Genomic DNA, 13,898 nt, shown 5'->3' with positions numbered 1-13,898 from the left:
CAGTTTCCTCATCTGTAAACTGAGCTGGAAAAGGAAATGGCAAACCATCCTGGTATCTTTGCCAAGAAAATCCCAAATGACATCACGTAGACTCAGACACAACTGAAGCAAACAACAACAAAAACTATTAATTGAATAGCTAAGTTTAGTCTAAGAGAGGGGAGTCATAATAGTTCTCTTTCAGAATTTGAAGAACTATTATGTAAAAGAGGAATTAGCCTTCTTAATGCTTTTTCCAGAAGACAGAAGTAGGACTAGCATGTGAGATGTGCAAAGAGGCAGAGGTAGGCTCAGTATAAGGAAATACTTCCCAATAAGGAAAGCTCTCAGAAGAAAGTTTATAATAACTGAGGAGGTAGGAGTCTCTTCCCTCCATCAAAACTAAAGGTCATTAAGCAAAAACTTGTTGACTGCCTTTTAGATGTCTTTTAGAGGAGATTAATTTCTTAGATACAGATTGGACCATGTAGCTTTCTAGGTACCAGAGGACTCTGAAATGCTATGATTCTGTTTTCATTTAGTGTCATTGATCTTATAGAGAGTGTGGTAGGGGTAGAAGGAGTAAGACAGGATGACAGTGCCTCCTGTCTCTTTACTGTCACTGTTGGTCTTTTCTACTGATAATTCCACTTTGCCTTCAAGACTTTGATGTGGATTTCTCCTGTAATCACCATTGTTTACTGTAGATAGATTTTTTCCCCAAAAAAATTTTAGCGTTAACTTAAAAAAAAAAGACAAAACCCTCCATATTTAGACTGTATGTGATACAGTGATACTCTAAATTTAGAACTGATATGATACAGATCACTGCAATTGTACTCTACAACTCACACAGAATCAAACAGCATTTTAAAGTGGTAAGGGAACTCAGTGACTATATAGCCCAATCCTAATCCAGAAAAGGAATCTCTACTCTAACATTTTATAAGGGGTCATCTAGCCTCTGCTTGTAAGACCTTCAGTGAGGGGGACATCACCACTTCCTGAGGCAACCTATTCTATCATTGGTTTGCTAGGAATTTTGTTTTCTGACATTGTCAAAATATTTTTGTGACTTCACTTTTTCCTCCCAGTTCTGCCCTCTAGAGCCAAACAAGTATCTAATCCCACAACTTTCTTAATTTGCCTGAGTTTTCTCTTTTCCACAGATCTTCATTTGGCAGGGACCAAGGTCACTCAGAATTCTATTTCTGTCCTCTTTTAGTATTCTTTTTTTTTTTTTTAAAGCAGTCGGGGTTTAGTAACTTGCTCAAGGTTACACGGCCAGTTATTTCTGGGTGTGGTGCTAAGTATCTGTATCAGCAATGCCATATTCACAATGCTTATGGAGATTACAAATATGCTGATATAATTATCCGTTACAAAATACGTCATGCTTGCCATATGGGGAAATAAACTAGAAAATTTATTAAGATACCAAAAGACTGAGTCCCAAAACCAGAAAGTGAAAGCCATCAGAGTAGTTATGATATTGGCACAGGTAGATAAAGTAGAAAGCACCCACATTTTCAAGCCTTTAAAACAGAACAGGCTACCTCAGGCAAAGGTCCTCCTCTCCCCACTCACAGCAACCACCCAGCGTCCGGGAAGCGCGCTCCCAGCAGCTCCGGCCCCTGGCAGTCCTCAGCAGGAGTCCTTAGCAGAAATTCTGGCTAAGTCAAAAAGGGCTTTGTGCTGCCGCTGCCTCTGCTGCTGCTGCCGCCGTCGCCACCACCGCCAGCCACTCCAGGAATGCTAGCTTGGCTTCCGCTTCCTCTTGCTCCGCCCTTTCCTGCTACGTCAGCAAGTCCAACGGGGCATGGAAGATCCTTAAATCCCATAACCCTTACAGTATCTGAGCCCAGATTTGATCCCCAGGTCATCCTGACACTGGAGCTGGTGCTCTTACTCGCTGAGCCACCGGATAGTGTTCTTCTTAAGGTGTGGAATACACAACTAAATATAGTACCACAATATACTCTGAGCCAAGTGAGATTATCACCTTTTATTTTTGGAAGCTCTATTTCTCTTAGTGCAGTCCAAGGATGCAATAACTTTTAAGGCTGCCATGACAAAGTGGTGCCTCACTGTCTTCCAAAATCCTCAGATCTTGTTCAGGAAAAGATGATAAATGACATTGCCATAAACCTTTTTTTCTGTTTAATAAGTCTGTAGATTTGACCCTGGGGGCAGCTAGGTGGTACAGTGGATAGAGCACCAGCTCTGGAGTCTGGAAAACCAGAGTTCAACTCCATCCTCAGACACTTACCAGCTGTGTTGACCCTGGGCAAGTCATATTACCCCTCTTTGCCTCAGTCCACAGTATCTGTGAAATGGAGATATTGGAGAAGGAAATGGCCAACTCCTCCAGTATCTTTGCCAAAAAAAAAAAAAAGCCCCCGACCAAAAGAGGAATTTAAAATAAAACACAACTGTACAACAACAGCAGCAACAGCAAAACAGATTTGACCCTGACCTGTGATTATCTGATGTTAGTTTTGGGATAGACCCTAATCCCTTTTTTTTTTCTCTGAAGCCAGAATTCCATTTGACTCTTCTCATTCATTTCTAGAATTATTCTTTTCCAGGCATTATTAATCTTTTTTCACATATCAGGTTCCACTTCTCTGAGTTCAAGGGATGAAATGTGACTCACGTTTCCCTGTTGGAGAAGTGTTCAGGGAAAACTCTTTATAAATTTATGAGACCATAGGCATGGTATGCATACACATACAATGTAATAACCTTATACAAGTTTCATTAGCAGTCAGGAAAGACTCATGATACTAAATGTAGATAGTTCATATTTACAGCATACTTTAGAATTTATAAGGCGCTTTTCTCACAAAAATCCTGTAAGGTAGTGAATACAAGTGTTTTTATCCTTATTCTGTAAAAGGAAAGGTTAAGAGACTTGTTTGTAGTTGTGTAGCAAAATACAAGTCTAGCTGTGACTGAAATCCTGGTCTTTTGAATCTAGGACTGCTGCTTTTCTGCTGTGGCACATTTCCCAATATTCTAGCCTTTTGTGATCATTTTGAAATATCTTTTATTATCTCTTATATTGACTGTCTGTTCCCAGTTTGTGTCATCTACATATTAATGCTGTTGTTTTATCTAAGATATCATATGTAGATATCTGCATATGCTGCTCATTTAAGGTAGTTTTGATGCATCTGATTCTTCTGGAATTATTATGATTACTACATAAAGATCATTTTAAAAGTATTGGGTGGGGGGGCGGCCAGGTGGCTCAGCGAGTAAGAGTACCGGCTCCAGTGTTGGGACGACCTGGAGATCGAATCCTGGGCTCAGACACTCAGCACCACATCCAGAAATAACTGGCCGTGTAACCTTGAGCAAGTTACTTAACCCCGATTGCTTAAAAAAAAAAAGTATTAGGGGGGAATTTCTACTTAAATTACTTGCGATTGAAATCTGTTATTTTAGTGACCAAACTTCATGCTTAAAGAAACAAATTTTTTCCAAATTGGGCTATGAAATGGGAAAGTCAGAACCTTCATCTATTGTTGTAGTTAATATATTTTCATGCAAGTGATGGAGAGTGTACTTTGGACATAGATTGACTATCAAATGGAATCTACAAATGAGATGATACTAATCTGGGAGTAGTAAGCAAGGAGTAACAGATTCATAGCTTTATTGATACCTATAAAATGTGCAGAAGACCTAGGCTTGAGGCCTAGATTCTTAGTGCAGAACCTATGGAACATAGGCATATGAACATAGATAAGAATTGCTCTGAATTAGAAGGTATAGATGGGTTATGATTTGTACTGTAGAAAGAATAGTCATATCAATGAGATTTCAGAGTTTCTGGAATGATAACTAATACTTATGTAGAATTTTAAGGTTTGCAAAACCCTGTTCCTGGAATAATTTCTCAGATGTTAGCATACTCTCTCCCACACTTTCCCCATTCCAGTGATTCTGAACCCCTGACTGCCCCAGTGTACAAACCCTATTACTTAACTATAACTACCTGCACCCTTACTCTCATCCTCTCAGTGCAACCTCTTGTTCCCACCTGTGTCCCTTTCATATCAGCCTTCCCCCTTCCACTGTGCTTTATGAAATATTTGTGTAATTAACAAAATTCCTTTCATTCTAAACCTTTTCTCTTTCTCCTTCCCTCTTTCTTCTGGTACTCGCTCAGGTCTGACTCCTTCCTGACAACACTGCATCCCTGACCATCTTTACTGGTACTAGTTACTTAGCCATACCCTCTTCTCCCCTCAAATCCTCACTGGCTGAGTTGGGAAATTCCTTGCTTCTCAGAGCTACTTTTAGTCTCCCCCTCTAGCACTCACTCGTCAATTTCTCCTCCTTTGAAGTTCATTCAATCCAGATTTATCACTGAGTGTAGATCTTGGTAGCTGCTATCTGGACATTCTCCCTGCTTTCTGAATGAGTTTAGTGCCTAGCTTAAAAGATTTCCTTTCTACTCTAACTCCTGCCCTCTTTTTAGGAAATCTCAGCATATTGATGCTTCCTCAAATCTCATAACTTTCTTGTTCCTCTGTCTCCTTAGTTCCCATGACCTTCCCATTCTACTTCAGCTGTATTTACAGATAATGTTCTTGTCATTGCTTAAAACTTAAATGTTAAGAACTCCAAAATTCTTGTTTTTAATCATAAAAATTATCATTCTGTGCCTCATGATAGCTCCTCCAGTTCTTTATCCTCTTCTCTATTTGCTCAGTTCTTTCCCAGTACATTGCCCCTACTCTGACTTTATTCTCCTCTTTTCCCATCTAGGCCCATCATTGAACTAGTACAATTCTACACTGTCTTCTACTTTTAAATCCCTATTCTATTATATCAGTTATACTTCAACAAACTCCAACCTTGTATTACTCCCACAGTCTGCCTTAGTTTCTTATCACTGATTGATTCCATGCTGATGAATCCACTACAGCTTTATGTTAGATAATTTCAGCTGGGCTTGTGTGCAGCAAGGCAGTCTTTTTATTCATCTCTAATTGATTCGTGATTCCACTCACCATAGCAGCTCTTCAAAATTTTTTTATCCTTCCTCAGTCCTCTCACAGTGCTCTGTATCCCTCATCTCATATCATTTAAACATCTTTTCCCATTATTCCTTCAGTGATCTTTGATGTTATGGTCAGTTCCACTATATATCCTTGATTCCATTGCCTTATTTTCTGCAGATTGCTCCCTCTCTCATCCTCACTTTCTCTAATATCCATCTCTTCCCATATATTGGACCCTTCTCTGCTCTGTTGTCCTTCATTCTTGAAAAGGACTAAAATGACATTACTGTGTTGGGGTCAAGGTACAGTGTATCCAACCGTGACTGATCAGACCAATATGAGCTCAGAATGTTCAACCATAGCTCAGGCACAGATGGTCCATAGGAGCATTTGGAGTAGAGATATCTCTAAATTTGTGCATCTTAGATTTCTTTTGAGCTACTGCAGTTCTGCTTTGCTTATAGAGTACAGCATCTTCTTTGATGCAGGCATGCCATGCTGGATGGTTCAGTGCCAGTATCTCCCATGTCTCACAGTTGATTACAGAGTTCTTCAGGGAGACCTTAAGAGTGTCTTTGTATTTCTTCTTCTGATCTCCATGTGAGTACTTGCCTGGTGTGAATTCTCCATAAAATGGTCTCTTAGGCGAACATACTTTTGGCATTCAGACAGTGTGACCAGGCAATTGGAGCTGTACTCTTAGTAGGGAGAGTTTGAATATTTAATATTTCAACTTGAGAAGGGACTTTAGTGTCTGGTACTTTGTCTTGCCAAGAGATCTTCAGAATCTTCCTAAGACAATTCAAATGGAACCAATTCAGTTTCCTGGCATGTTGCTGGTAGACTGTTCAGAGCTGTACAACAGTGAAGTCTGTTCAGCAGTCTGGTAGGCCTTCAGTTTAGTAGTCATTCTCTCCTGTGTTTGTGTCAATCTCATCATCTACGTGTACATTCCTGGAAAATATGCTACCAAAGTAAGTAAATTTATCCATAGTATTCAGAATTTCTCAATCTTCTGCAACTAGTGGTTCCACATATGGATGATGTGGTGTTAGCTGGTGGAGCACCTGTATTTTCTTGGTGTTAATTGTTAGGCCAAAATTATCACAGCCCACAGAGAATCGATTCATACTTTGTTGCATATCAGCTTCAGAGGTGGCATTGAATACACAGCTGCCTAAATACGTCTCCCCTTTTCTTAAAAAAATGCTTTCTTGATATAATTATTATCTGTAATTTTCATTCTCTTCTTCCTCTGCCCCCAATACACTTCGTGAGAAAGCTCCTTTTCTTATTTCACTTTCTTCTGATTCTTCCTGCATGTGGCTTTTAATTACATCATTCAGTGCAACTGCTCTCCCCAAAGTTATGATAGTTGGAGATGTAGAGATAACTCTGAAACATTTGATACTAACTTTCATTCACCTCTTTATGCTGGGTATGCTTTCCTCTATAGGTTTTCATGACACTTTTCTCTCTTGATTCTCCTCTTACCTATCTGACTTTTCTCAGTTTCCTTTCTTAGCTAGTTATTTAGGTCAAGCTCACTAAACCTGATTGTCTCTCAAGCCTCAATCCTGGTTCTCTTCTTTCTATGTATTATTTCAGTTGGTGATATAAAAGTTCCCATCAATAGTTATTTTTATGAAAAGTATTTCATATCTACATATCTAGTCCAGTCTCTCTCAAGCTCTAGCCCCTCATTTCCAACTAATTTTTGGACATCTTGAACCATTTGTCCTCATAGGCATCTCAAACTCAAAATGTTCATAATAGAATTCTTTTGTTGGTTTTTGTTTAGTCTTTTCAGTTGTGTCTGATTCCATTTGACCCCATTTGGGGTTTTCTTGCCAGAGATACTTGTAGTGGTTTGCTATTTCCTTAACCTTATTTTACAGATGAAGAAACTGAGGCAAATAAGGTTAAGTGACTTGCCCAGGGTCATACAACTAGTAAGTGTCTGTGGCTAGATTTGAACTCATATCTTCCTGACTCCAAGCCTGTCTCTCTATCCATTAAGTCACCCACATGCCCTAGAATTCATTTTTGTTCCCCAAATACCTTCTCTTCCTTTCCAGTTTTCCTATTATTAACCAGGGCACCAACATCTCTGTAATCCAGGCTTGCAAGCTTGTTATCCTCCTTGTTTTCTCATTCTCGCATATTCAGTCTCCTGTTGTTCAATCATGTCACTTTTATTTTCTTTACAATATCTCTCTTACATGTCCCCTTCTCTCTAGTCATATAGCCACTACCCTCACATGGGCTTACATCACCTTTCTCCTAGATTAGTCTCAAGTGTCTCTTCATTCTAATCAATTCATTATTCAATTGCCATAGTGATTTTTCTAAACTCAGGTTTTACCTTGTCATCTCCACTCCCTAACACAGAAATCCCCAATGGCTTCCTTTTACCTTGAGGATCAAATACGACATTGAATATATACATTTAAAGACTTTTACAACCTGGTCCTTTTCTACCTTTCTAGTCACTTACACTTCCTTCCCTATACTCTATGTTGGCCTGTTTGATGTCACTCACATATGATGTTCTATCTTCTAGCTGGGATGGTGATAAAGTAAGCAGTATGTGAGATGAGTATCTGGACTTTGGTCCTTGTAGAGGGAATGAAGAGATAATGAGAGATAAGAGAACCACTCATTACCTGAATATTAAAAGTTTCTTTAATCTGAAAGGGTTTTTCAAAGTAAAATTGTCAAAGCCTCCTTAATGATATATAGAACTGAGAACTATTTTAGTTTTGTAAAATACTGGAAACAAACACATCTTAAACATTAAATTTACCAGCGACATAACTCGTTGCAATAATGGTGTGTTCATAATAGCTAAAGCTACTTTATTGACTTTTCTCTGTCCTCATTTGCCTGTTAGTCATCATTAGGGTAATTTTTTTTTTCCATTTTATGTTCTTTGCAGCTGCTTGGGACTGTTTTCATCTAGACTTTCTTGGAAGCTGACAGGAAAAAAAATTTGTTGTATTGCCATGAATATTAAAATGTCCTTTGTTCCCTGGGCTCTTATGGTCACCAGTCTGTCTCAGTTTTCTTAAAAGTGGACTTTTGAGAACTTAGGGTTTTGTCTCCAAGCAGAAGACAGAGTGAGAGATATAAATGCTGAGTATTTAAGGCTACTGTTGTGTTTTGTGTTTTATAGGGTATTAAGAAGAGATAGAAGATTATCTAACTTAGTCTTGAAACTAATATCCATCCCAGGTTTCTTAATATAGTACTCTCTCTTTCTTTTTCTCTCTTGCAGAATTTAAAATGCGATTATACCTTTAGAAGTTAAATCATTGTGTTCTTTGTGAAAATTTCTGCTAAAGTTTCTTTATTTTTTTTCCTCCTTATTTCATAGGATTTGTTGATGTACTTGCTACAGCTGGTCCAGGCCCTCAAATATGAAAACTTTGATGACATAAAGAATGGATTGGAACCTATTAAGAAAGATAGTCAAGGATCTGTGTCTGAGAGTGTATCAAGTTCTGGAACAAATGCTACTGAAATAGATAGGTATATATTATCAGGAATAAAATTGCATTTTAAAACTGATCACATTTTATTGTCATACTTTGTGTTTTTTCTGTCTTATCTCTCAAATCTGCCTAATTTATGTTTTGGGTTTGTATGTTCTTAGTATATATTGTGAATATGCCAACAAAAGACTAATTATGGAATCTGTTTAGGCATTGCTGTTACTAGAAGAATAAATGAAAATGCACATTATGCTTGTGCGGTTTCATTGAGATTTTGTGTTTCTGTTGGTAGCTAGGGAAGTGAATTCCATTTCTTTGCTTCTTTGAGGTTTCTGCCCCACAGGAGATCATATTTTGAGTTGCTTTTGAATTTGTAGATTCATTGAATTTTAAAACTGGAAGGGACTTAGAACTCAACTAGAGCATTACCTTCATTTTATTCAGTTGAAAAACAACAACAACAACAACCCTTTGGCCCCAGTAAGTGAAATGGTACCTTGCCCAGCTTTGCATGCCTGGATAGTTGCAAAGAGGGTATTAGAACCCAGGTCTAACTGCTATTCCAGGTTCTTTTTTTCTGTACTACTAACTTTTGATTAGATTCTTATCAGTAGACTGTAAGCTTCTTGAGGGAAAAGGATTAGTTTGTTTTCAGCTTTGAATCTGCAGTGTTGGCATATAGTAGGCAGTCAATAAATAACTTGTTTAATTGTGTATTTTACATTTTTCTTCCTAGTTGTAGTATCTTTTGTATTTGAATTAAAAGAGGACTGGGGAGACCTGAGGAATGTTCATTTTTTCACATTTTTGAGGGAGTGAAAGGGAGGAACTGTAAATACCAGAGATTTATTTTTCCTTTATGTCTTATTTTTTTCCTCTTTCAGGATCTTCATATTTCTAGATGTATTCTGCTTCATAATATTATTTTAGCATAATAAGTAATGTTCTGAGGGAGGATAGAATCTCTAAACAATATTGATTTTAATTCTAATAAAAATGAATTCCTTTTATAGACAATTTGTTATATACTAAATAACTCAGCAGAACTCCAATTCATATGTTATTTATACTTTCTCTTTTTTTTTAGTTCCCAAATCATAACTAGTCCTCTTCCTCCAGTGTCTTCTCCTCCTCCTGTATCTAAAACAAAAGAATCTGCAGATGGTGAAAATCTGGAGGTGAGCTAAGAGATTTTATAACTTCTTGTATGAGGATGTTGTGTTAAGAGGTTCTTAACAGATGTACATTTTAATGTTGGTCCTTACAACACAGGTTTTGATTAATAAACTAAATATACAAGTTCATTAAATAACTTGTTTTATGATGTATGTTTATGACTTTTCCCATCAGCATAAATTGCCCTATAGTCTTTAATGAAAGGCATTTTACTGGAGCTTTGGGCATATAAATGGATTCATAAGCAATGTACAGAAGAACTGGATGTAAATATTTTATTAATAAAATCCAGGATATTTAAGATAAGGTATTCATGAATATTACTTTACTGTAATTGTTGTCAGTGCCCTGTGATTACATTATAGAGAGCTATGACTTTGGAATTATAGTAACTACAATAAATGGCAGCTATGAATAACTTACATAGAATATTGGACCAGGTCCTATTAAATAGATGAAGCTCATTTTTGTACTCTTTAGTTCATTAAATATGCATTAAGTACCTACTATGTTCAGAGTACTATGTTGGGGACACAAAGATAATAAACAAAACAATAAACTATTTTTTCATTGTATCTAATTTTCTCAGCGATTGCCATTGTCAGTAGGAATTGTTGGGCACATACATTTGGAAGTTCCTTTACACGCTGTAGAATCTCTTCCAAAGTGACCTGAGAACTGCTAACTGGTGTGTTATCATCTCCTTATTGATTGTAGAATGAGGTGATTCTAGAACACATGGTTATTAAAATAATAGAAGTAATAATGATAATAAATTCAGCTATCAATATGAAAAATTTAATTTGTTTCTCTCTCATTGCTCTGATGTCTCCATTCCCACACCCAGGGCTGAAGCTGATGTATTAAGCAATGAAGAAGTTCTTTTTACTACATTGCTAGGGTTGTATCAATGATGGGTTCCTGACCTTCCTAGTTGGATCTCAGGCTGTCTATAGAATTGTCTATAAATGGTGGTTAGGTTTTTTTGTGTGTTATTATCACTACACATAAGTATTATTTCTGAAATGGATCTTTGTGTCTTACCCTGAAAATCACTTAAAGTCAAGTATTCCTTAAGCTCCAAATCTGACATATCTTTCAGGTTTTTGCTGTTTTTAAGACAAAAAACAATTTGATGTTAAGTTACTTTAGGTGAAAGTGATGTATATCTTTCGTTCTTTGCTTCCATAATAGTCTCCAAATAGGAGGTTTTCCTTCTAGCCCTCATTCTTCCTTTGCTGTGTCATTCTGCTTACTGAAACATCATTCATCTCCTACTCCTTTATTTTATTTATTTGTTTGTTTATTTAGCGAGGCAGTCAGGGTTAAGTGACTTTCCCAGGGTCACATAGCTAGTAAATATCAAGTGTTTGAGACCAGATTTGAACTCAAGTCCTCCTGACTCCAGGGTCAGTGTTCTATCCACTACACCACTCAGCTGCCCTTCTTTATAATACTTCTTTATAATAACTTTCCTTCAGAGCTCTGTCCTGCTTCCCTCTTTTCTCTTTACTTTTTTGTCTCAGTGATATTCATCAGCTGTACTTATCTAATGCTGATCTCTTTTACGAACTCTAGTCCTGCATCATTAGCTGTCTTACAGAATCCTCCTAGATGTGCCATCATATTAAGCTCATTATGTATAAACCAGAACTCAGTATTTTTAAAAAGTGATTTGTATTTATTTCTTTACATATTTCCCAATTACATGTAAAAAAAAATTTTTTTTAAAGCAATCGGGGTTAAGTAACTTGCTCAGGGTTACACGGCCAGTTATTTTTTGTGTGGGTGCTGAGTATCTGAGGCTGGAGCCGATCCCAGGTCTCCCGACGCTGGGGCTGGCACTCTTATTCACTGCGCCACCTGGCCACCCCTATGTCAAAAAATTTTAACAATCATTTTTTAAAGTTTGAGTTCCAAATCTTCTCCCTCCATTGTTTTTGAGAAGGCAAGAAGTTTGATACAGATTATATGTCTGAAGACATTCAAAACATTCCCATATTAGCCATGTTAAAAAGAAAACATAAAACAATAAAAATAAAGAAATTTTCTAAACGGATGCTTCAGTCTATATTCAAAGTTCATTAATTCTTTTTGGAAGCAGATAGCCTTTTTCACCATGGGTCCTTTGGAATTGTTTTGGATTATTGTCTTGATCAGAGTTGCTAAGTCTTTCACAGATTGCTATTTCTGTATATAATGCAGAAATCAGCACATTATATCTGTCCCTTTTTCTTTTAAGGTCACCAGGGAGGATAAAAACAGAGAAAAAGCCATAGGATTTAGTAGTTGAAAACTGAATTTCTGTGGGAAAATAAGTTACAACTAGATGAGTTATAAGAAATTTCTATAGTATAATCTGTTTGGCATCTTCAGATGATTATTATTGTGTGCCCATTGGAGAAATGCTTATGTTTTCTTCTTCCACAAGTATATCAAAATCTCTTCTTGGCCTTCAAAAGCCTTCATGCCCTGGCCCCTTTCTACCTTCCCAGTCTTCTTATACTTTACTCCCCACCTTGCACTCATTGATTCAAGGACACTGGTCTTGTTGATGGTTCTTGCATATGAAATATTTTCTCTTAAATCTGGGCCTTTTCACTGGTTGACCCTTAGGTCTGGAATGTTCTTCTTTCTCTACTTCAACTCCTGGCTTCCTTCAAGACTCACCTTGTTAAATCTCATGTCTTGGCAGGAGGCCTTTCCCAATTTGCCTGCTGCTGTTGTCTTTCTTTTGGGATTATCTTCTATGTATAGTCTATATATCTCATAATGATTTCATTGTTTACATGCCTGTCCCATTTGAATTTGAGTTCCTTGAGTCCAGGAGCAGTGTTCTTTTTTGTATCCCCAGTGTTTGTCATAATTTGTGGCACTTACTAAATGATTAATAAAGGCTTGGTGACTGATTGATAGTATTAACCAATTTGGTCATGTAAAACTACTTCATACAACGTTTTCAAAGAACTCCAATTATAAAGTATCCAGCCATTATTATAATTTTCCTTCACACAATATTTAGCAAAGAAGAAAACCATGTTTTAACTGGTCTATGACAGCTATTGGTTGAAGGGACATGAGAGAGAGTGTGTGTGTGTGTCTATGTGTGACAGTGTGACAGTGTGTGTTCATGTGTGCTCGTAGAACAGATAGGAGTTGGTTGGAGAAGCAGTTTTGCCAGAAAATGACACCTACAAAAGGTCATTAAAGCAAATTCTATTCCTTTAGTACAGAATACTTTTAGAAATTTTCATTTGTTTGTGAGGGATTTTTTCTCTATTGTGACAGACTTTTGTTCACCTCTAAGAAAATTATGCAGTCTTATTCATTAATATTGCACAAGTATGTTTTATGTTTATGTAAGTTGTATGTAAATACACAAGTTTGTAGATATACATTATAAATAGGCATTTGTTTTCTGGTTTAAAATTCCTTCATTATGGATAGGCTCCTGTGTTTACAAAAACATGGATCAGAATAGCAAAATATCATGTGAACTACATGCACTGTTAATAAAATTTACATGGATATATTAAGTTCTGTCTAAACTCAGGATTATCCCATAATGTCTATGCTATATTGTTATTGTTTCCAAGTACAAATTTATGCCCAATTTTAGTTTAAATTGTCCTTTGAAAAAGTGTGAATTAACCATTAGAACCATTAAATTCTACATTTGACCATCAGAATATGTTTACTTTTTTTTGCCTGGATATTTAAAATATGGTCCTCTTGAAAATTTGAATCCATTCTTTATTAAGGGTAAAGTTTTTATAATATACTGTCAGATCTGTAGAGGAGTACTATAAGGTACAAACGTGGAATATCTCTTATTCCCCATTTAGTAGCAATAAGTAAATGACAAGATGAAATCATGTTTTTCTTTTTTGTTTCTTTCAGCAAGATCTCTGCACTTTCTTGATATCAAGAGCCTGCAAAAATTCTACATTGGCTAACTATTTATATTGGTATGTGAAAGTAATTTCAATGTTTTTCATACTGTGACTTCTCAGGGTCATTTTTTCCCCACTGCTTGATATAAAATATGCCCAGAATACATATAATATAAAGTGAATTATGCAGTCTAAAAAGAAAAAATGCGTAGTCGTTAAAAATCCATATGCCACCTGTGCACATAAGGATATGTCCAATTTTATGTTTTATCCTAACTTTTCAGAATTCTTAGCTGTTTCCTTTCTGCAATTAGGTTTCCCTCTTTTAAAAAAGGTTGCTG

General features: G+C 36.7%; 1 protein-coding gene across 4 annotated transcripts in view; it reads left to right on the top strand.

Annotated features, from left to right (window-relative positions):
* Positions 1-13,898, top strand: part of PIK3C3 (phosphatidylinositol 3-kinase catalytic subunit type 3) — a 188,709-nt gene that overhangs the window by 40,513 nt on the left and 134,298 nt on the right. For all 4 annotated transcript variants that reach the window (XM_069075552.1, XM_069075536.1, XM_069075528.1 and 1 more), the window contains 3 exons: positions 8,371-8,525; positions 9,576-9,666; positions 13,565-13,632. In XM_069075552.1, the coding sequence (XP_068931653.1) occupies positions 8,371-8,525; positions 9,576-9,666; positions 13,565-13,632 (314 nt within the window). The remainder of the gene's footprint in view (positions 1-8,370; positions 8,526-9,575; positions 9,667-13,564; positions 13,633-13,898) is intronic.

Source organism: Petaurus breviceps, unplaced genomic scaffold, assembly GCF_028583685.1.
Source record: "Petaurus breviceps papuanus isolate PSGF00001 unplaced genomic scaffold, PetGlider_PUasm1.0 151, whole genome shotgun sequence".
Lineage (NCBI taxonomy): Eukaryota > Metazoa > Chordata > Mammalia > Diprotodontia > Petauridae > Petaurus > Petaurus breviceps.
Note: the sequence above shows the minus strand (reverse complement) of the source record. Positions and strands in the feature narration are given on the sequence as shown.